Source organism: Anabrus simplex, chromosome 3, assembly GCF_040414725.1.
Source record: "Anabrus simplex isolate iqAnaSimp1 chromosome 3, ASM4041472v1, whole genome shotgun sequence".
Lineage (NCBI taxonomy): Eukaryota > Metazoa > Arthropoda > Insecta > Orthoptera > Tettigoniidae > Anabrus > Anabrus simplex.
Window position 1 is genome coordinate 297,049,280 of NC_090267.1, and position 24,344 is coordinate 297,073,623.

At 39.5% G+C, this 24,344-nt stretch overlaps 1 protein-coding gene across 1 annotated transcript in view; it reads left to right on the forward strand.

The window, feature by feature from the left end:
• LOC136866282 (leukocyte elastase inhibitor) overlaps positions 1-22,651 on the forward strand; it is a 55,641-nt gene extending 32,990 nt beyond the window's left edge. Inside the window, exons 3-8 of the mRNA XM_067143108.2 lie at positions 2,743-2,943; positions 14,307-14,511; positions 16,314-16,501; positions 18,454-18,663; positions 21,995-22,130; positions 22,248-22,651. Coding sequence (XP_066999209.2) covers positions 2,743-2,943; positions 14,307-14,511; positions 16,314-16,501; positions 18,454-18,663; positions 21,995-22,130; positions 22,248-22,363 — 1,056 coding nt within the window. The 3' untranslated portion in view covers positions 22,364-22,651. The remainder of the gene's footprint in view (positions 1-2,742; positions 2,944-14,306; positions 14,512-16,313; positions 16,502-18,453; positions 18,664-21,994; positions 22,131-22,247) is intronic.
• The last annotated feature ends 1,693 nt before the right edge of the window (positions 22,652-24,344 follow it).

Below are 24,344 nucleotides of genomic sequence, written 5' to 3' on the forward strand. Positions count from 1 at the left end.
GCAGGCCGATGTCATCTTCCTGATATCTTCCAGCGAGTACGGTAAGTACTCTTCGCCCAGTGGTTCATGCGTATTGCCCCAGGATGGCAGATAGTTTTCTTGTAGTATCTGCAGTTTCCTTCCGGGGCAACCGATGGCAGAACAGATCCGCAAGAGACTGTCACTAGTTCTGTTTTAGTTTCCTGGATGGTATATTATTTTATATTATTTCGTAATCGTAGTATGTCAACTGTAATCTCCAGCGCAGTATGTTCTCATTCTTGATGTCCTCCGCTTGCTTGTAATCGAACATTAAGTAAACTGATTTTTTGTGTGTGATAAGACGAAAGTGCTTTCCAATGAGGTAATGCCTTCACTTCTTCATAGCCTCAGTTACTGCGTAGGCTTCTTTCTCCATAGAAGAATTCTGATTGACTGAGCGTTCTGAAGAAGAGTGCGACAAAACTTCCATGTTGCGATAAAGTTGCTCCAATGGCTCGTTCTGAAGCATCAGTCTCTACCGTAAAGGCAGCATTTTCGTTCGGTGCTGAATCAAGTGCAGGTTCGATGTCTAATTTCAACCTTTCTAAGGTTCAGCTGCCTTATGTTCTAGAGGAAATTTTCTCTTCGTGTAAACTTGGATCTTCTCCTAAAATCTAGGAATGAAGTTGGTGAAAAGAGACATCATTCCCATAGCTCTCCAAAGGGAAGGTGTATCCGTCAATACAGGGAGCTCACGTAGTGGCCTCAGTCGTTCTGCATCAGGTCTAATAGTGTTGTTTCCAAGAAGCTTAATTGAACGGACCGAGAATGTGCTTTGTCCTTCGTTTTCGGTGAGTCCATATTTATCGACAACTACTATTAAATCCCTAAGGTTCTTGTCGTGTTCTTTGTGATTCCTATCACATAATGCTTCATCGTCGACGTAATCGTAGGTATCCTTAAACCTTTCCACTCGTATTATCTCGTCCATTATTTTTTGGAAGTATGCTACACAATTGCGAGGACTAAAGGGTGTACGTTGAATTGCCATAGTCTTCCACAAGCTTCAAAAGCCGTTAATGGACTACCATTTTCACAGATGGGAATCTCATGAAAGGCTCTATGATAATCGATGGAGCTGAGCTCCTCGTACCTCGCAAGTTTATTTACAAAATCATCGATGCGTGACAGCGGGTGTGCATCATATGTAACGATTTATCGTCTGGAAATAGTCTATTACCATCAACCACTTAAGGGTTTTGGTCTCAGTTACCAAGGGTTGAGCTCTACAAGGTGAAAAGACCTCCTCAATGATATCTTTCCTCACTAGTCTATCTAATTCTATTTCAATAAATTTGGCATCTGATGCTGAGTGTCATCTGGATCTTACCGAAATAGGCTTTCAATATGGCGTGAGATTTATAAATAAGCTACAAGTCCTACTTTTGATAAACCAAGACAATAGCTATTAAGGGGCCCTTCTGAACAGCCAAATTTTATTTCTACTGACGAATGTCGGCTTAGCACATCGTAACCGAGGATGACGTCCGAGCAAAGTTCATGAATAACGTTGAGGGTAATATTGAAGTAGACGTAGTCAACGATTCTTCAAATCTATCTGAAATTCACCTCTGATGGCTGAGCGCAGCGATGTTGAGGCCATGGTAACAGTATTTCCCCTACTTTGCCTTCCATCTTTACCGAAGTGAAATTAGTGGAGCTGCCTGTGTCCCCACGCATGATCCTTGGTGCCATTTATATTGATAGATACTATCGCATAATTATGCCATGGCTACTGTTTCCTAAGGCGTACCAACGTTGAGCGTTGAGCATCCATTGTCTTGCATACAAATACAAGTTTCTCCAGTTTGCGTTGAGTTCATTATGTCAATTAGGAATATGCACTTTTTTTCTATTTGCTTTAGGTCGCATCGACACAGATAGGTCTTATGGCGACGATGGGACAGGAAAGGCCTGGGAAGTGGAAGGAAGCAGCCGTGCTCTTAAGGTACAGCCCCGGCATTTGCCTGGTGTGAAAATGGGAAACCACGGAAAACCATCTTCAGGGCTGCCGACAGTGGGGCTCGAACCCACTATCTCCCGATAACTGTATACTGGCCGCACTTAAGCGACTGCAGCTATAGAGCTCGGTTATGCACCTTTCCTAGTCATCATCATCATCATCATCATCATTTACCACTTATATGCATTTAAGGCTATCACTCATGTGGTAGATTCCCTATGAGTTGCTTACCTAGTCTTTTCTTAAATGATTTCATAGAACTTGCAAATTTATTGAACTTCTCCTCTGATAAATTATTCCAATCACTGATTCATCTTTCTATAAATGTATATTTGCTCGAATGTCACCTCTTGAATTCCAACTTTATCTTCATATTATGACCTTTCCTGCTGTTTAAAACCGCATTCAAGCTTATTTGTCTATTATGCCATTCCACACAATCTCTCTGCTGATAGCTCGGAATATACCGCTTAGTCTAGTAGCTAAGCTCATTATCCCAAGTCTACCCAGCCAAAATTTTCGTAACACAACTCTTTTGTCGGAAACCACCCAAAACAAATCGTTCTGATTTCAGGTCTAGAGTCAAGTCATCCTGGTGAGCGTCCCATACATCGAAAACATGGAGAACAACATTTTTTAAACCAGGACTGTCTTTTATTGTTTTACCGATTTCAGTTCTAGGAGATTTCCAGAATAATCCGTCCCATGGGAAGATCTCAACGGTCATTATTCCTGTTCTTATTCTTTTCCTGTTTCAGGTCCTAGCGCAAGGTACAACGTGTTCAGACATGAATAGCTTGGTATTTTCACCCCTCGCCATTCAGGCCGGCTTAGCTGCTACCTACACCGGTTCTGGAGGAGACACTGCTAAGGAATTGGTTTCTGGCTTGAGTCTTAACTCTAAGCAACTTGGAAGAATGCCTCAAGGATTCTCGCAGGCGTTACCTGTTATCCTAAAGGTAAATCTTTAGGTCTACATTATTTAACACATAGTTTTAAATGAATAGTATTAATAGCTCAGTAGGGTCATATGGTAACATTCATATTATTACATTGCCTGTTGTCATCCACTGGTTGGCTACATCCTCGTCGCTACTGATTATGTGGTCATAGAAATATCTGAAACAAATAAACACGGACACCGTTTGATAAAAAAGGATTTTCATATCCTTTTCCTGCTTAATATTTTTAAGAAGGCTGGGGATGCCCTGCCTGGCCTTGAGTAATGTTTTGGTTTGAACATTCCTCTCCACAGCCATAAAGTTTTAAACGGCGGTCGTCCGGGCGGAATGACAGCAGCTCAACTGCTGATCTGCATAGGGACATCTCTCTCCAGCGCCATCCTATTTCTTCTTCTTCCTCTTCTACCGCTTTTCCCATACCTGTGCGGTCGCGGGTGAGAAATGTGTCACACGTGTGGATTTGGCTCTATTTTTACGGCCGGATGTCTTTTCTGCCACCAACAATATGTGGAGGTATATACTCTCTATTGCCTGTTTCTGTGGTGGATGGTATTGTGCTGTGTTGTCTGAATATGAAGAGGATAGTGCTGGAATATAAACGAACATCTATTTTCCAAACCAGAATAATTAATCGCACATGATTAAAATCCTGGACATCGACCCGGTCGGGACCCTCTGGAACGAAGACCTCAGCGCTGACCATTCAGTCAAGGAGTCAGAATTTTCCACCTTCACTCGTTAGCACTAATTTGTAAGAGTCCTAGTGTGTTAGGTGAGTAGAGGGCCTCTCTTAATTTTTAACAGATTTGTGTTTAAGGATGTGTGCGCAGACGGCATAAGGCTATAATTCGGGAGTGCAGGCGACCGCCTGCAAGGGTTCAAGTTTAGTGGGCGGTCATATTTGCACATCATTGATATTAGGTGCAGACTTTGAATATATATTAGGGCCAAGCGACAAAAATTCCGATGTTCAGTTCTCTGCCTTAAAGTGTGCTACTAAACAATCGATATCTATATAAATAAAATCGTAACGATCGTGTGACTGTACATTGACTATTTTGCGAAATTTTTGTTCATTTACCCGTTTCAGGTGAAATAATGACTATATGCACATTTTTCAGCTTTGGTGTGTTTTTGTTATTTCTCTCTTATAACTTGAAAACTACTGGATATACGGTGTTTCTATCAAACTCTGAGTAGGTTTTAGGACCAATATTTTTTCTGAATACCTAAGTTTACTGGGGGTTTATGCGAAACAGAAACCGTGACTTTGCACTCCCACAAAAAATACACATCCAAATTTAATGGAATTCTACCATCCGCAAAGGAAACCAATTTCTAAAACGTTTTTCTCGTGTTGTAACGGTTCAAATCCCGTTACAAGATCATATCTGTATTTTTATTATTTTATCTGTATTATTATTATTCTTATTCTTATTATTATTATTATGTCCGTATTATTATTATTTTATCTGTGAGATTACTATTATTTTGTTATAATTATTATTCAATTCCATTACGTAAAGCTTGTTGCTTGCGTAGTTGTAATTGAGTGTATGCATATATACGTATATGTAGATTAACATTAAATACCTGTACAGTGAGAGTTTCGATGTATCAGATGTGGCTGTGACGTCGTTATATTGTTATACTACTGGCGATTCTGCCAAGTCATTGCTATGTCATGGCTCCGTCATCGTGCTCACGTAGCACTGAGCTCTGTTCCTTTGATTTTCTTAGGGAGCCCCAGGGCATTTCACCATTACATGCAACAGTTTGAGGCGTTGTGGGAGTATGTCATTATTATTTCTGGAGATTGCGTAGGTGTGTCAACCAGTGGTTATAAATACGAGGACCAACGCCTTATAGCGTCAGTCTACGGGAAGGAGAGGCCGCAGTCGGTCATAAGTCATTATTTAAACGGAAGCAGTACAGTGAACAAGTCTACTAGATGAAGAGGCCTCAGTCGGTCAGTCAACGAGTGTGAACGAGAGATGGAGAAGACTCAGTGAGCCATTAATTATTGGTCATTGAGAGAGTGAGGCCAAAGTTGGTCCGTCACTTAGTTGAAGACACGGCCGCAAGGGCTTACTATGAAGTCAGAGAGGGCAACCCTGGACCTGCCAAGAGGTAATACCATATTGACTTACAAAGAACTCAGATGATATGGAGAAGAAGCAGTCACAAGGATGTATCACCAAGTTAGGCGTGACACATCTACAGTAAACACCAGATCAAAGGAATACGTCGTAATTACACTCAAAGTGTTGAAGGTACAGTCAAGTGAATCAGTGAGGGAAATATTTCGTATAAATTGTTAAATGTCCGGTCAAGAAGAATTCAAATCCATGCCTAAGTTTCTTTCAGTTGCAATGTCATAATTTCATATTCTCATCTGTTTTATCGCAACAAGACTCACTAATTTTTATATATTAATTAAAGAATATATTTTGTTCTATCAAACGAATTCATAGTTTTATTTCATTGACAGTAAAATATCTTAACCTCAAAATTAATGGGGAAACCGAACGCCAATCACCTTTTCCCAGAACTTATATGGTATGTTGTCAAAAGTAAGCTTATTACCCCACACCCTAGAGATAGTCAAGAGTCTCATTCTATTATTGCTGCACTGAGTGGCAGCTGGCGCCCTTCAAATAACGTATGTGTAAGTAAGCAGGTAACAAGTAAGTGTGATTACAAGGTCCAACGAGTGTGTATTTTATTTAATGAATGTTAATTTTCATAATTTCTATTTTAAATGCAGATATTTCATATTTTACAAGTTAAATGCAGTTTTATAATGTTTGTAAAAGTTAGTCAGCGACTTAGGAAAGTTTCAGTGTGCATCACTTTGATAGGAGGATTAATAATGGAGATATCATTAACGGACGGTTTTTCAGCACAAGTCCCAGCGGACTTACCCCAAAAGTAAGTGCGTGTAAAGCTTATTTCTTATAACTTAAAAACTACTGGAGATATTTCAACCAAACTTCATATTTAGCATCTACCTGTCCAAAGGTAGGCTTTTAGGTCCATGCCATGTCAAATTCCCGGAATGGACTGGGGGCTTATAGGAAAACGAAACAGTGATTTTACTCTCCCACAATACATACAACACCAACCTGACTGGAAATCACCCAACCATGATGGAAATCCATTTCTAAAACTTTTTCTCATGTGCATTTGTTCGACAGGAGGATTAACAAGGGAGATATCATGAACGGTCGGTTTTGCAGGCGAAGTCCAGCGGACATAGCCCAAAAGATGTACGTGGAGCAGATTCTTTATCTATACGAATAAAATCGTAACGACCGTGTGCACTGACTATTTTGGTGAAATTTTCGTACAGTTATCCATTTAAGGTGTCATAATGACCAATATTTTAGCTTTAGTTTCCTGAAAGTCCTAATTTCAAGCCCCTCCCCACAAATCAAGACTGCGGTGCAATATGCTAGACGAGCTAGAAAACTGAAATTTGGAACAATTATAGATTTTAACCTGTAATCGACGGAGAACTTCGAATATCTCTAAATATTACACTTTTTATCCGCCAAAAATGTCGAATATGGAGGCAATTTTAACGAAAAGGCAGACTTTCGTTTCGAGGTATTTCGTGGCTAAACGGTAAGTCCTATCACAAAACGGTTGGCACAATCTTCGTTAAATTTGAGTGTTCTACAACTACAACTTTTTTCCTATGACCTTTGGTCGTATCTCTCTCTCTTACAAGGTAGATTTGTCTCTATTTCTCGACTGTATGTAAAGTTTCCACTTTTTACATGTAAAATTCATAGTTCGAATCACTTATAGGAAAGATAAAATCATCAAATTCTATACGAACATTGGCCCACGTAGTAGCTATATGTGAGTCAAATGCTATGTTTGTAGCTGTCACATATTTATCAGAAAAGTAATGCACTGTGAGAAAATTTTACCCAAATTTCACCCTGCTGAACGTTTTTGACTCAATATGACCCATGAATAGATGAGATACAATAAAATATCATAGGAACAGCCATTTAGACAGCTAAATGTGGCGTCTTATGGTACAATCCGTTTGTTGATATGACGTACCGTTTAGCAGCAGTTAATCTGTAAATGAAGGTCTGAAATATTGTAAACATGCATATACATTCGTATATCGATCTATATATATTCACTGATGTCGATTTTAGCGATCTAGAAAGGGTGTGTCTGCTATTGTAATCAGTACTTCCCACATCGAATTTGACTGGCAGTAAGAATGTGGTCCTTCTCCAACTCCTGTGTAACTGGCATTAGTAAGGAGGGCTTACCATTGTAATGAATAATTCCCTTCTCGATTTAACTGGCAGGATTCAAGGGAGGATGCAAGTTTGTTCAAAACTCCCCTACCCGATTGTGTTTGACTGTAGGCAAGTGTGCCCGCCATTACAAACAAATTTACCCATCTAAAATGTGACTGGCGTTAGGCATTGTGGCCTGCTATTTTAGTGGAAACTCGCTAACTCTTTGTGACTGGCAGTATGCTGGTTGGCATTATGAAAATGCACCTGTCATTATAATGATAGCAGCACAACTAAATTTTGACTGGCAGTAGGGAAGGTGTCTGCCAGCATAATAAAATCTCCTCAACTGTAATCTGTTTGGAAGTAGGAAAGGGGGCCTGCCATTTTAACGAAAACTCGCCAAATCGATTGTGAGCACGCAGTAGGCAATGGGGCCTGCCATTATAATGAAAACTTCCCAACTCGATTGTGAATGGCTGTAGGCAAGTGATCTTGCCGTTATCGTCACAAATCCGTAACTCACACTTTACATTGGAAATAACGTATGTGAACCTACCCAGGCTGTTTCTCGATAACGCAATTTTAAAGAAAATCTTATTCACTGCATGTACAGTAATTTACTTTGATATCCGTATACAATGTAGTATAGCGTAACGAAACACGTGTACATTTGCTAGTTTAAATATGTAATGGACCAAGTCAACTTGGATCTGGAAGTAGTTCCATAACGTTTCCAAAGATGTCGCTTGAGGCATAGCACATCTGTGTTTGAAGATATAATGGACTTCGTGCTGTTGTGCTCTTCAGTGTTGCCATTACAGTAACCTGTTCACTTTCAGGATTTACTGTATCTTTCACCCTTCTAAACGGCTCAGGTAACATAGTGAAAGTGTGTTAAAAGACATTCAAGAGGAATTTTGCAGTGAGATAAACCTGTTTGTTCTCGAGGAGAATAGTTAATATGGTCAATTATGTGTTGAGTATCATTATTAGTCTATTTACTGTTGTGGCCTTTATTGCCTAGGTTCTCAGAATAGTATTTTAATTATAGGACATTTGACAGAATAATGATGCGGTCAAGAAACGTTACTGCAAGTAATTTGCTTTGTTTGTTTTTATAAACAGTTTATTATTGGTTAATTAAAAATGTAGTTTATTAAGTTTTGCTTATACGTAGCAGAAAATAACCTGTTTGTATTATTATTCACTTCCATCCAATATGTTCTACTCATAACAAAGTCCATTATATTTCGTAGTCCTGTAGCATAAAGCCACAATTCATACTATTAGGTTTTTTATAATTTTTTCGTGGGTTTGTATGTGTCCTCAATAAAAACAAACATGATAAATATGTGCAATTTTAATTACTTTATCTAATAAAATGTTGAAAACTTTATCCTGAGTGTATAGGTTGACTCTTGTCCCATTATACACTATATAACAAAAACTGACGCACCAGGAAGGAATTCTCCGATGGCGATAAAAATCACCACTCACATACAGTCAAATTATCTAGGTGAAAAATGTAGTTGCAATTACTGTATTTATTTGCTAACGAAGTAAAATGGTGAGTTTTTGAATGACAAAAACCAAAATTGTTTCTAATTTTGCTGCTCTTATCGACAAAGGAAAAGCGAAAACGGTTGTGGACGAAAGAGTGATTGTTAAACCGTGCGAATTTGTCGCATATGAAGCTTTTGAAATGTATGCAAGCTATAAACAGCGGTCATTTGAAAACAATTTCTGAAAATGGATGAAGTGTATTTTGAAAAAAATTATTTAAACTGGTTGAAACTTTTATTCAAAGAAAAATACAAGAAAGAGAACAGTAATCAGTGCACGTGGGAGCTTAATAAAGACTTTAAGATATTTGGCACACGTTCGTTCTTTTCGAGATTTAAATATTTTCTGCAATCATCTCTCCACAAGCACTCGGAAAAGTTATTCCAGAAACATGCCATTTTATGCTGCATATAAAGCTCTAAGTGGGACTGTATGAAGTGAGACTTTCCTAAGTCGCTGACTAATTTTACAAATATTATATAAAACTGCATTTAACTTGAAAGATTTGAAATAACTGCATTTAAAATGGAAAATCTGAAAATTAACATTCATTAAATAAAATACACACTCGTCGAACCCTGTACTCACACTTACTTGTTACCTGCTTACTTACACATACGTTATTTGAAGGGCGCCAGCTGTCACTCAGTACAGCAATAATAGAATGAGACTCTTGACCATCTCTAGGGTGTGGGGTAATAAGCTTACTTTTGACAACATACCATATCAGTTCTGGGAAAAGGAGATTGGCGTTCGGTTTCCCCATTAATTTTGAGGTTAAGATATTTTACTGTCAATGAAATGAAACTCTGAATTCGTTTGATAGAACAATATATATTCTTTAAATAATATATCAAAAAATAGTGAGTCTTGTTGCGATAAAACAGATGAGAATATGAAATTATGACATTGCAACTGAAAGAAACTAGGCATGAATTTGAATTCTTCTTGACCGGACATTTAACAATTTATACGAAATATTTCCCTCACTGATTCACTTGACTGTACCTTTAACACTTTGAGTGTAATTATGACGTAATCCATTGCTCTGGTGTTTACTGTAGATGTGTCACGCCTAACGTGGTGATACATCCTTGCGACTGCTTCTTCTCCATATCATCTGACTTCTTTGTAAGTCAATTTGGTATGACCTCTTGGTAGGTCCAGGGTTGCCCTCTCTGACTCCTTGGTAAGCCTTGCGTCCGCGTCTTCCACTAAGTGACGGACCAACCATTTGGTCTCACTCTCTCAATGACCAATAATGGCTCACTGAGTCTTCACCATCTCTCGTTCACACTGGTTGGCTGACCAACTAAGGCCTCTTGATCTAGTAGACTACTTCACTGTACTGCATCCGTATAAGTAATGACTGACGCTACAATATGGAGCTACCTTATATAGACGTTGGTTGACACAACTACGTAATCTCCAGAAATAACAATGACATACTCCCACCTACGCGACAGATATTACACACAGTGGTGAAATAGCCCCGCGGCGATTGAGTCCGTGCGCGCATTGCTAAATAAATACGATGACGTAGCCAAGGCGCGGCGATGACTTGGCAGAATCGCCACTAATCTTGCACGATGTCCCAACGTCACACTCAATCTCTGATATATACAACAATTCTCACTGTACAGGTATTGAGTGTTATACTACACATACGTATATATGCATACATCTAAGTGCAATCTTGCAAGCAACAGGCAATTGCAAAATTGAATAAAACGGATAATTACAATAATAGTAACAATATCACAGATAAAATAATAATAATACTGACATAATAATAATAATAATAATAATAATAATAATAATAATAATAATAATAATAATAATACAGATAAAATAATAAAAATACAGATATCATCTTGTAACGGGATTTGAACCGTTACAGAAGGTAAGATCCTCATTAGCACACGCTGTATTCTATGAATATTTACTTATTTCTATTGATAAAATGTACTTAGTAGGAAAAATCTATTATAAAATTAGTATACATGTTTCTTGCAAAATATTAATTAGCATTTCTTATACCGCCAACCTGCATATCCCGAAGATGTGCAGAAAAGCCAGAGTGGTGGTCGTGTTAAAACCCGAGAAGGAACAAAACGACCCAAGAAACTTCTGTCCTGTGTCACTGCTCTCCCACTTATTCAAAGTTCTAGAACCCATAGTGTTCAACCGGATCAACACCTTCCTCGATGACCATTTCATTCCGGAAAAAGCAGGCATCCACTCTGGAAAATCATGTTCTGGGCGAACTATGAATCTCACCCAGCATACTGAAGATGGCTGTGAGCGCAGAAATATAACTGGTGTAGCATTTATTGATCTAACTGCCGCATGCGACACTGTGAACATAATTTGCTTCTGAGAAGAATCTACTGCGTAACCAAGCACAACTTATTAGCTCCTTTCTCCACAGGAGCCGTGTTGAAACACCGGATCCCGTGAGATCTCCGAAGTTAAGTAACATTGGGCGTGGTCAGGAGTTGGATGGGTTGCCACGCGCTGTTGGTGGGGGTAAGGGAATGGAGGAGCGGAAAGGAACTGGCCACCCTACCGCACGTAAACTCCGGCTCAGGAACACCTCTGCGGAGGTTCGGACCTGCCTTCGGGCAGAATAACCCTTACCTTACCTCCACAGTAGAAGATTCTACGCCTGTTTTCAGGGAAAGAATAGTAGATGGAGGAATCAGAAGAATGTATTACCCCAAACGAGTGTACTAGCTCCAGTTTTGTATATCTATACGAATGAAAAGCCATTGCCAAATAATACCTATGCTGAAGATACAGAAGTGACCGCTCAAGGTACAACTTTCAGTGAAGTAGAGGAGAAACTCACAGAATTGAACTCTCACGTTACTATGGTACCAATTACCTTAGCCCTAACCCGAATAATACCGTTGTCTGCGCCTTTCATCTCAGAAGCAACGCAGCATGAAGAAAATTTGACATCACATCCAAGCCATCTGCTAGTATGCTCTTGCCTTGATGTTCCTTGATCGAAACAAATGACAAAATACCTTTTGATGACGAAAGGTTGTAACGTTCCAGACGTCACAGTGTAATTATGTTAATTTTATTATGTCTAATTAATTCAGGAAAGGTATATTTTTACGCCATGATATTTATCCTCGCACGTAATTTTATTATAATTCATATTTGATCATGTGCTGACTATCATTTCATTACTTTGTAATACGACTTGTAAACGAGTGCTGAATATCCGTATATTAACTTAGATTCTTGTGACATTCGTTTAAATTTAACTTGCAGTAGATTTTCCCCTATCTTGCCACATCATCGAGGAAGAAGAAGTGACATATTTAGACCTCAATTCCTGGGAAAAGCCGGCACGTGTCCAGGCGTTGTAACCGCAGCTACTGTGTTCCGAGCTGAGTAATTCAAACTGGTCACTGCCTACATTTTCAAAGGAGCGTCGCGTGGCCATGGATACTGAGTGAAATGGCAAATGGAAGAACAGTTGATAGCATCGTTGGCACTCATCATCTTCGATATCAGGATTAGTGAGAGACGTGTCACCTGACTGGACCACGTGTTTCGACCTGTAATTAGAGCCAGTAAAGCTTACTTAAGGGTGTGTTGGAGCTCTTGGCATCATTAGATTAGATTCGATTCGATTCTATCTCGTATTTCGCTTTAGGTCTGAGAACTTGTCTTATGGTTGATGTACCATAGTGGACGAGTTTGATAGTTTATCACCTCTTCATTCTTGACTTCGTTACCACGACGTGGTACTTAGGAATTTCTGAATGATGGGCGTATAGCCACTCTCACCAGGAATTACAAACAGCTATAATACTAGACCGGTTTGTACCAGTCTAAAACAATAGGTTGGAAGGATTGTTAATTCAGTATCTTCTCCGCATAACCCAATGGGGTTTTTCTAACAGTGATTCAGGGCTCATCTCCAATATACGGGATAGAGTATAACAGGGAGTGGTAGTTTCGAAGCCATCATCCTATTAGTGATTGATACACTTGGCAAGGCGACAGATGGAGATATCTCAAAGACGACCGGTGATGTTCCAGCTACAAGGACGGAGGGTTTCCAAGGACCAGCAGAACAAGACCACTTGGTGAGCAAGCGAGTTAAAAATATTGCAAGTTTACGCGAGCTAGAGTTATTCGTTTTTTAAAAATTAACCTATTTTAACCCGCGAGTGGTCGCTAGCCGAATTGTAACGTGAGTGGTCGCGCGTGAGACTTTCTCTCACATTAAAATAAATATGACATTTTTCACAGTTTTGTGGGGCGTAAGGTTGAAATTTACTACTGAAATGAAACGTAAGTTCTACCTTATATATTTTAGATAAAAATGAAATGATTTGCTCTGTGTGTGTGTGTGTGTGTGTGTGTGAGAGAGAGAGAGAGATGGCGTATGACTTTTAGCGCCGGGAGTGTCCGAGGAGAAGTTCGGCTCGCCAGATGTAGGTCTTTTTCTTTGACACCCGTAGGCGACCTCCGCATCATGAGGAGGATGAAATGATGATGAAGACGACACATAAACCCAGCTCCCATGTCAGCGAAATTAACCAATTAAGGTTAAAATTCCTGACCCCACCAGGAATCGAACCCGAGACTTCTGTGACCAAAGGCCAGCACGCCAACCATTTAGCCATGAAGCTGGGCATGATTAGCTGTTTATTAGAGACACAAATTACTACTTAAAATAACATATGCAATGTACATAAAAATAAATTCCGGCATGAAGTTGCAAAAAATAAAATCACACACATGCATTATATCTAGTAATATTTACATACAAAGCAAGGTTTCTGAACACAATAACATTTTCAAAAACAAGAAGTGCTCATAATACAAATACTAACGCGTACAGCAGAAGTAAGTTTCCAGCTCCACTTCAAAATAACACCAACGTCATTAGTCGCGCGATGAGAGAAACTCTCACGCAGAGCGTACGGACCTATAGGAACCTTTCTTCTGACTAGGGGAGGGGGTGCCTACCCTTCAAATGTGAATCGCTCTACTCACGACAGTTATAAACTCAGCTAGAACAGGGAACAGCTACCTCCCTTTCATCACTGTGAAGTAATATTACAATAAAAAATAATGTGATGGTGGTGCTGGTGATTATTGTTTTAAGAGGAAGTACAACTAGGCAACCATCCTCATAATGTGAGAGAAAATCTCATATAGCGACCACTCGCGGTTTAAATTCAGTTCTCGTAAAACCGTCGTCATTTTTATTCAGTATAATAAATGTTATTTTCTTGGTTCATTTTAATCAGTCTGCCTTAATTAGCCTTTTGATTTCTAATTATTCTGCTTAATGATTAGTGCACTGTCACCCCATCCCTGTGATGAGAGTCCGTCCAAGCTTTCTTATAAATTTTTGTTTTTAAGTCATAAACTTAAAGACTGGCGCCCTTAGCTTGGATAGCTGCATTTCTCGTTCAATTGTTCTCCAAAATAGCGGCAAGTCACAAGGTTTCAATTAGTATTCTCTTAGTGATTATATCTTAATTTTTCCAGGAACCCAGACTTAGGTATGCGAGTGGACTGTTTGCTGACAATACTGTAAACCTTCTCCCAGAGTTCCAAGAGAGCACCAAAGAAATGTTCTCAACTGATGTGCAGAAGGAAAATTTCCGTGACCATCCAGAAGCTGCTGTGAACGACATTAACCAGTGGGCAGAACAGAAAGCAGGTGGTAGTGCCAGAAAGCTGATGGAGGATGGTTAGTATAACTTACTTCAAACTAATTTCAGAATTTGTTTCTCCTGTAGAAGTGGTAAATAACCTTTTAAAGAGAGTTGACGGATAACTATGACATTTTAGAGTATTCACATTTCTTAAAAACGCGATGATTTAATGAATTCTCTCGGTTTATTCAACTTACGAGGTAATCCTACTGACTTAATTTTAGGTCATACATTTTCAATACATTTTTGAATTTATGTCACCATCGTAAATGAAATCACAGGAACAAGAACCAATTGTAAGGAAGGAGTTTTATTGGAATCCTAAAATAGAAGATGAATTGCTGAAAAATATGCTAGCAATCACTCTGGTGTAGGCTAAGAACCAGAATGCAATGTGCTCCTCGTCAATGAATGAAGTACTATCACCCATTGTTCATTCCTCATCACATTACTACGATTATTGACTCTAAATACCCCACTGCTTCCTACGGTTCCAGAAGTTTATTCTTAGTGTTTAAATTAAAACATGCTTGTAGGTGACTGCATTTGGGTGTCACGACAGTTGGGAGTGAAACTTACTCACTCCCGGAGGAAGAGTTATTTCTAGTGAAGTTCTGGAGTGGAAAACAAAAATACAAGGGAAATACAACATTTCACTCAAGCTGATATCCTCCGTATTAATAGCTTTACCCGCAAGTTTTTAAAAGGAATACATTTTTTGCCAACTACAATAACATGGCAGGTTCTTCAATTGTAAAAGCACTACTGCTGCAAAAAATCACCAAGATCCATAATAGTCGTTAGTTTTGACACGCGGACTATGAATATTCAATCGGACGTTCTACTGATTTCCCTCACACTTGACATCAGGCTTGGGATTGTCAAATTAGTTAGGGTTAAACGGAGTTTCGTCACTGAAATATTTTAAGCTAGCTTCTTTCGCTTTTCTATTTTTGAATTTAGAACATTGTAGTTTCCGGAGTATTCAATATTAATTGACAAAAAAAAAATCGAATACATCCCTTCTTAAAGTTGATACTCCTGATAGCTACTGTTCTATCTGTCTGAAAAAGCTTGTAATGTTACAGTTTGTGTAGGAGAGTTTGTGGCGTAATTGTGCGCGATTGTCACAAATTTTATTTTCAACTTTTGAGGAGTGGAAAATTTTCGCAAATATCACAATATATGAAACTGTCCTCGTGCGTAGTTATCTTATATTCCTTAATATGAATCTTGACCTCCCTCTAGTACTGGCCCAAACGCATTGCCCTCTCTTATCACCACGATGAAACGATGCTGAAATTCTAATAGACTGCTGTCTTCAAGTAGACTACCACCTTAATTTTACCCTATGTGCAAGTCAGTTGTGTGTGTATTCCAATAACTCTGTTCATTGACATTAGCATTTAAGCATTTAACGCAGGGCCCCTCATTATGCATGCAACAGTGGACTGCACTGTGCACGGCGCAAAAGACGACTTCGCTTGGTTGACCAGAGTGCAGACCCTCACTCCTCGATTTGGAGCAATAGCGCTCGCTCTCTCTTTTTTCCACGCCTGTCCCGTTCGCTTCGCCTGTCTCCCTCTTCCTCACTTGCTCCGTAACGCTACAATCCAAGCTGAGTTGAGCCGAGCTTAGCCGAGTAGCCCAGAGACGAAGCGTTGGTCCGAGCCGAGCCGAGTGGGCCCGATGCATTGAGCACAGGACCTCTGCGCCCCAGTTTGCACGCATGAGATTTTGGGCGTTTGAGAGGCCTTGATTTAAGCAATTATTGGATAATATCAGAGCTACCGTGGTCGACAGGGATATACCATGAATCTACTTTACTTTTCTTCAGGTTCCGTGGACAGCGCCACTCAGTTACTACTCGCGAGTGCTGTACGCTATGACGGTGTGTGGAGGGACCCTGCCGTCTCACCTGCCACAAGCACCAAGAACAAGACCTACAACCTGCACTACTCAGGCAGAATGCTTGTTGGACTGCTCCCCGACCTTAAGGCATATGTCATCCAGATCCCCCATCAGGTAAGTAACTAAGACAAACACTGCTGTGTCTTGTTGGTTTGCACAGTGAAGTTAAACATGTCATATCCAGATTCCCCACCAGTTGAATGGCTAACATTACTGCGTCTTGTTGCGTTGTACTATGAACTTGGAACATTCGTCTTCCAGGTCTTCCATAAAGTGACTAGCTTAAACAAACACCACTACATGCGAACAAGTCATATAGTTTCAATTTTATCCATTTTACTTTATTTCCAATTTTATTATGTTTTTGTTGGAGCTTTTCTGATACTATTTTTTATTTACTCAAGATTCAAGTGTTACAATATCAGGCCTACAACAAAAAAATAGTTTTAACACATGCTGTTGACTAGTATTAATGTATTCAAACGAAACAATATATAAGTAACATGTAACTATGTTTGCTTTGTGAGGAAACCAAGTAAAGATATATCGAAGTTCACTGGTGCCTGTTTTGGCGAGCAAAGTTTATCGAAACGAAGTGCTTTTTATCATAATTGTCAACTCAAGGGGTTTATACGATATTTAGTCTTGAAAGATAATTGGAACTAATTTCTGCCAGAGCAGAATAGTCTGTCTCGCATAAGCAAGTTGTTATGAAAGGAATCAAGATCTTCAATGATTTTTGGCTCAACGTCGGAAATCTCTTACCATTATGCATCAATAACCTTTTAATGAAGCACATATGAGATCCATGGGTTATTCTTGCTCATTTTAGTGGCCCGTGAGTAATTTACGAATTGACTTTTCATCCAATTAAATTCGCCAAAATAACTGAAAAAGTATTTCTCACTTATCTAATTAATTTAGACAGGTTTAAACTTTTATCTTTAAGAAATAATCCTACGTTCTACTTTCTAGCACTTAGAACTGTAATCCACTTGGGGTTTAAGAATCAATGGGATATATCAGGGCCTCTCAGAGTGCATGCGCCCGTGCACCAGAGTGACCAGAGTGCAAACACCCACTCCACTTCCCCTATACCTGTCTCACCCGTTCGGCCTGTCTTCGCCTTATCCATCTTCCCCGCTGATTCTCCCCTCACTACGAAATGTTTGTGTGCGATGAGCGGTGACGTTGTATGGGACAATGTTACCGGTGTTAAAGCACTCTTTCAATTTAGTTTGAGCAATTTATCTTCTCTAGCTCTTATTTTTCATTATCGTTGCAATGATACCAGTTATGCCTGAAACAAGGGACCGGCTGACAGCAATTCTGAGAGCCTTCTTTACATTACAATCAGAAATACGCCTACTCGCACGCAATCTAGTTTTCGTACAAGTCAAAACAGGAAAAAAATGCCTTTCACATACGCATGTGGAACCAAGCATAGAAATAATCTTAGCTGCTTCTCGATTCAGCTTAGAAAAATCTTCCTTCGACAAATTCTCGTAGAATTTGAGCAAAGCTTTTGTATTGAAAAAATAGATCTTTTTGATTAAATTATCACACAACTATTGTCCCACGGATTAAGCATTTGACTTTATCGTCACGACTGACAAAAAATACGAAAGTTCCCAGTTCGATTGAAATGGACTTTCGGAAGTCTTTTGCTTTCTTCGAAACAAGTTGCTCGATCATTATGTTGTTGTCTTGCACTTATCTATTTCACTGATAAACAAGCTGTCTATCATCGAACGCTTCGTCGCTCTCAGCACACTACACCATCCGAGTCAAGCCGAGTTGAGCCGAGTCGGACCGATGCACTGTGCACGGAGTCTCTGCGCCTCGATTTGCACGCGTGAGATTTTGGGCGTTTGAGAGGCCCTGGGGTGCATAATAACTCAGCTATCACGAAACATTCATACTAAACATAGCTGACACGTATAGGCAACTGTTCATAAATTCAATACTAAAAATTAACGTACTGAACTTGTGTAAGTTAACCAATGTGTGATCATGCTGTGTGTCCGCAGTTCTGATATATTCTTACTTGTACAATTGTCTTACAGCTTACTCCTGAGTCCTCCAAGGCTAAAGGACTGAGGCTTCTACTCATTGCTCCTATTGATGCACCAGATGCTCTTATAGAGCTACATAAAAACCTGGACAAAATTAACTTCGAGACCCTCGATGAAGAATTGTTTGCTAAGGATACTCAGCTGCTTGTGACCAATCTCGACCTGGAATATACCTACTCGATGAAAGAAGTTCTTCAGAAAGTAAGTATACATCGATTACAAGCGAAGATATATAAATATATCTCAAGTTTTAGAGTGACATATGTCTTCTTAACTAAAGTAACCTAGACAATTGGAATAGATATTCTGTCCCTGTAGAAGTAAGTATCGATAGGAGCTAACATATAGAACCATGTGAACAGTTTATAATTTCTGAGTTACGTAGGCATATACCAACCTGTCTAAACCACCGGGATGACAGGACGTTTCTTTCTGAACCGAAGTTGGTGGGTTCGATCCTGGCGCAGTGCGGTGGTATCTGAAGCTGCCAGTCCATAATATTATATAGCGTACGTCAAGAAGCCACAGCTACTTATAACATTTTGCAATAGATGGATATGAAGCAAAATTCTTTAATTTCAACTAAACTTCACTAGTACAGTCTTTCAGGTATTACCAAACCTCTGTAGACATTGTTATACAGGAAATTATTTTTTATCTTCGTCCATAACTGAGCGCAGGCACCGTTGGGTCAGGAGCATATCACTTGCCCGTCATAATAACAGACAGTTCCCGCACTCAACTGTGGACGAAAACCGTAATAACTCTTAGTTCAATAACTGAAGTTGTGCTTTCAAAAAATCCTTCAGTCCACGGAAGTTATGGGTAGAAGCAGGTTTTCGAAAGCATTCTCACTTGTATGCCACAGTGAAGTAGTTTCATAACTCGATCCCTGACTGTGAAATACGCATTTAAATTGACAGATGAATCCGTAGACTTGGTCGGTCCATTGGTGTAAAGATATTTCCAAACTTATTCAGTCCAATCATTAATCGTTCCATAAGCGTAGGAAACTGTGTGGGTATATATTGTCCGAGCCAAGACCGCGAGAAGGAAGGGGAAGGCAAGCCTCGGTGGTCGAAAATTTGGTATTTGGAAAATATGAAGTCTCTTATCTTCATTGTACCAAATCCAGGAAGGAATTTTACAGCGAAGTTTTGTCAGGTGCAAGTGCAAATATTCGTAACTCCGATGTGATGGAGTATTATGATGATCAACTTAATACAATCTGGAGCCATTATTGACGTTGTTGGTAACACTGTTTTTCTCAAAATATTCGAAATGGTCCTAGCTTGATTTTCAGTTTTGACGTCAGTTGACGATTAGTGCGATGAACTAAGTTCCGTGCAACAATTATTTCATTAGAACAAATAGTTTTCCAGTGACAGATTTTTGACTCTCCTGAAAAATGCATGCCCATGTTTCATTTCAAGGTAATTTACGCACGGAATAGTATCAGCACCGTGCAGGTTTACCAAGATGTCCAGGCAACTCTTTTTGTGGGTGAATAGATGGATATCTGCTATGTAAGACGGTCTAAATTGAATAGTTGTTTCTTTGTGCGAGATCATGCAGATCGCAGTTATAGCAGTAATCTATGCGTTCTGTAGCCAGCTAAACGAGGCGGTCGAGCGTGGACAGGGCTACGTTCTGTAGTGTTTATTTACCAAATTTTAATCGCACATTGGCCTACATAGCACGGACAGTAGTGCACCCAGGAGTTCTCTCATAAGTACCGAACTCGATAGCTGCAGTCGCTTAAGTGCGGCCAGTATCCAGTATTCGGGAGATGGTAGGTTCGAACCCCACTGTCGGCAGCCCTGAAAATGGTTTTCTGTGGTTCCCATTTTCACACCAGGCAAATGCTGGGGCTGTACCTTAATTAAGGCCACGGTCGCTTCCTTCCCACTCCTAGCCCTTTCCTGTCCCATCGTCGCCGTAAGACCTATCTGTGTCGGTGCGACGTAAAACAACTAGCAAATTAATCTCTCGTAAGTATGAGTACGTTCGTGAAGACAAGGCATTTGTAATAGCAGAGATCGCCATTAGAACGAATTCTTAAGTTACTGAGCTAGTTAAAACGAATTTCCATTTATATCGCGTACCGTGATGGGATACAAGGCCACCTATCCTATTCTCAGGCAAATTTCACTTGGTATGTTATGTTAACATGATTGTTGCTAGCAACATGATGGAGCGGAAGGATTGTGACAGCTTTTAACTCCTTAAGCATCACGGAGAAATGTGAGTTTGCTGGGAAAGGCTTTCTTTGCTGATTCCCTGAATATCGTGCTGTACATTTATTTTTATAATGAATTCGATTCCCTACATTGTGCTTTCCGCCTGGTGCTATTCCTCTTTCGGTGCATTATTTTTATATTTATATCTTGGGACAGAGTAGACCAAAATTTAATTTTTCCTGTAGCCCCATGTGTGGTTTATAACTGTATGGAAGCTGCTGAGATATAGATAGTGAATCAGGGTGATATAAAAGGTGTTACTCAAGAGAACTTCCGGCTAAGTGAGCAAAGCAATTACAGACTATCTCACTTCTCATTTTTGCCTTGTATATTTCATTATAGTGCTCACGTCGGTTTTAGGGTTTTCTCATAACCATATAACCTTAGACGTGTCCATAAAAGTAATACAAACTTTCAAGGGTAGTTCCTTCTTCTCAAGCAATATTCATAGATTGCTGTCATCATATTTCTTTAATTTTTACTTTCTCCCCCAACATATGGAAGGAAAGAGTATTATCCCCGTATTTACCTACGTTTTAAAAGGGTAGTTGTGGAAAGATCTTATAAGAACTGAGTAGCATCCGAATTCGTCAGTCTCGGAGTAGTGGTTGTGGTAATGATTGTTGATTTAAGGGCCATACCAACAAGATTACGAACCTTTAGAAACATTTGTCCGAGGAGGGAGAGATCTACACATCAAACAGAAAGAGTATCTGTAAAAACAAAAGTTAGGAGAATTATACTTGAAAACCCAATTTTTTGGGTGGGGCGGGGATGGGAGAAATAAACCAAGGAAGTACGACCAGAAAAGGATGCAGAAGCAGCCTAATGCAAGTAACTTGAATCAATGCCATACTCAGGTAGGATTATGTGATTGCTACGAAATTCTACTGGGTGTGATCCCCTACGAGGTAGGATGAATTTCTCTCCAACCCTTTAATATTCATGACCTTAATTGAACGAATCACTCCATTTCCACTTTTTCGTGGAATCACAACCACTTAATTTCGAATATCCTTAAAGCACTGACCGAGATTCAAACCGTGGCTGCCCTCGTGGAATTTTCAGTAACGTTATCAATTTAATATCACGCAACTGACAAGAATTACGTACTTAGTGGTAATGATCACGGTGGTATTATACCAACATACCTTCTATTAGTATAATCAATTTTTCTTAACGATTCAATCTCAATCTCTATATAATGCTCTTTTCTTCAAGAATAGCATGATTTCCTAAAAAGATGAAACCGCGGAACTATGCCATTCAATTGATAAAATCTATTTTTCCAGGTGGGAATAGTCAACTTGTTTGATTCATCGGCTAACCTCAGAGGTGTCGCCGAGGGACCGTTGAAGATGAACGATGTCCTGCACACAGCATCCATCCAAATGCAAGATGAGAGAGATGCCAGCACGGATACAGACAGTAAGTTACCACTTTATGAGATTATATAGATGTGTTTTCGACCTTTAGAGACGATTCTCATTGCGAGAATGTCTGTAGAAATTATTCTTTTTCATGCTTGTTAATAATTTGTTTCAGTATTTGAAGATAAGAATGACAACATCATTATGGCATTAGGGTCGTATATCTTCATTCTTCAAGACCCAAAAACCAAAGCAATAGTTCTTATGGGAAGAAGAGGATGTTTTGATTAGTACGGTTATTTTCTACTAATATTAAATAAAAATGACGATGTTTACACATTTTTTCTGCATTATTGTTCAGAGGAGTTTATACAGAAGTTTCAGTTGATATGACAAATTCAACAATAAACTTTACATGTGGAATGCATCAAATGAGTCCATAAGCAGTATATATGTTTCATTACTACACAGTAAAGAATACGGGCGTACGAAGTCAATAAAGTAAGCCATAATCTACTCATTTGTGATTTATTTATATATTTGTGAAGACGAGCCTGTAATAAATTAAAATAACCACTATTCTGCATGGAGTTTTATTTCCTCTGCTCACTTGATATCTAATATCCTACATTCCAACTTGTTTCTATCCTCTAAAGACTCAAGGCCAAATTTAGACATTAAAAACATTCTCTTTGTGTTTAATGGGCTCGTAGATAACAAAATATGCAAAATATGCAGAAATGATATTTTAGGTAGGGAGGCAAACTTTCGTCCATGGGGGGCTCAATGGGTTCTGTGGGGAGATATTTTGATATTGTACCTTACTCTGTCCTGCATGTTTTGGCCTAGCTCAACGGAGAAAGTGCGTGGAGCTTTCGGTTAAAAACTGGGTCTCAAAATCGATCTAAACTTAACTTAAATCAATAGGACATGATCTAGAATACATATTTTAGTAAATGAGAAGTCGTGAAATAAAGGGTGAAACCAATTTATTATCAAAAAACGCGTGAGAAGATACGATAACTTGGCAAGATAAAAACGATAAACAATATCAAATCTACAAAATATACAAGGAAATTCGACGTCACAAGTGTGAGTCAAGCAGGGGTCTCGAACCCAAATAAAAAACAGCGTGAGTGGAAATTGCGGTGATATCGTTGTATTTTTGCGGAGTGTACAGATAAGTTAATTTACGGATGGCACGAAGCCTCAAATGAACTATACACTGCAACTGACATACAAGTATAGACTCGCACAACTCGCCCCAGTTTAATAATTCAGATCCAGTCGGTAAACATTAATAAAAAACTGTCTTGGGACTGGCACATTTCCCCCAAAATTGCACTGAATCACGGGATCCGCCAGGTTAACTGGAGAGGATGATACCTCGCAACCACAGATCCAGCTCGTTTTGAAATCCCGTTATACAACGCCGCACACACATAACAAAAAACAAAATGAAATTCCACACGCAAACAAATACAATGCACAATGAAACACTTCCTAATAAAAAGAAAACACAAATAAAATTGATGCCGTCGTCTGATATCCTGGTCGCGAACTCGGGATATCAGCAGCTGTATCCTGCGCACACATGGCAGGTGTCGGTCGACTATGCAAGCATGAACAGCTGAGCAGTGAATGTGATTGAGCACCGCAATGGAGCTTTAGATGCAGACGGACCTTCCTTGCCCTCGGTCAGAAACATAACTATACCGTGTGTACAACCATTTATGTACCCGGTCTAGAGTCGTTGACATTGAAACTACCTGAATTCCTCACAAATATTTATCCTTGTGGCTTACAGAAGCGATCTTCAACTGCCGCATCGGCAGAAAAGCGGCACAAATAAGCCCTCTTCGCATTCCAACATATGCGTCACAATAAACGCCACGTCAGGGATCACAGTAGTCCGAACTTCACAAATATACTCATTAGCGCTTCTGGCGTCTCGCTTCTCCAATATACAGGTTCGACTCTTGACTCGCTCTTGGCCCATTATCTAAGCCAGCTCTGCTAATCTCATTAACATCTCGGCTCATTCTCGGCCTGTTAACTAAGCCTTAACGCGGCTATTTCCACTCTTGTCTCGTGGCGGTAGTACACGCAAATATCTGGGCTCATTCCGGCCTCACATCTACCCCCTCTGGGTTCGCATCTCACCCTCGGCTACGGATCGGTCTGTTGCATCTAAATCTAAAAGATCCTCGCTCATCACAACGGTGGAAAATTATTTCACTGGTCTCGCTCCAAGCTGAAAAACATGCTTAAT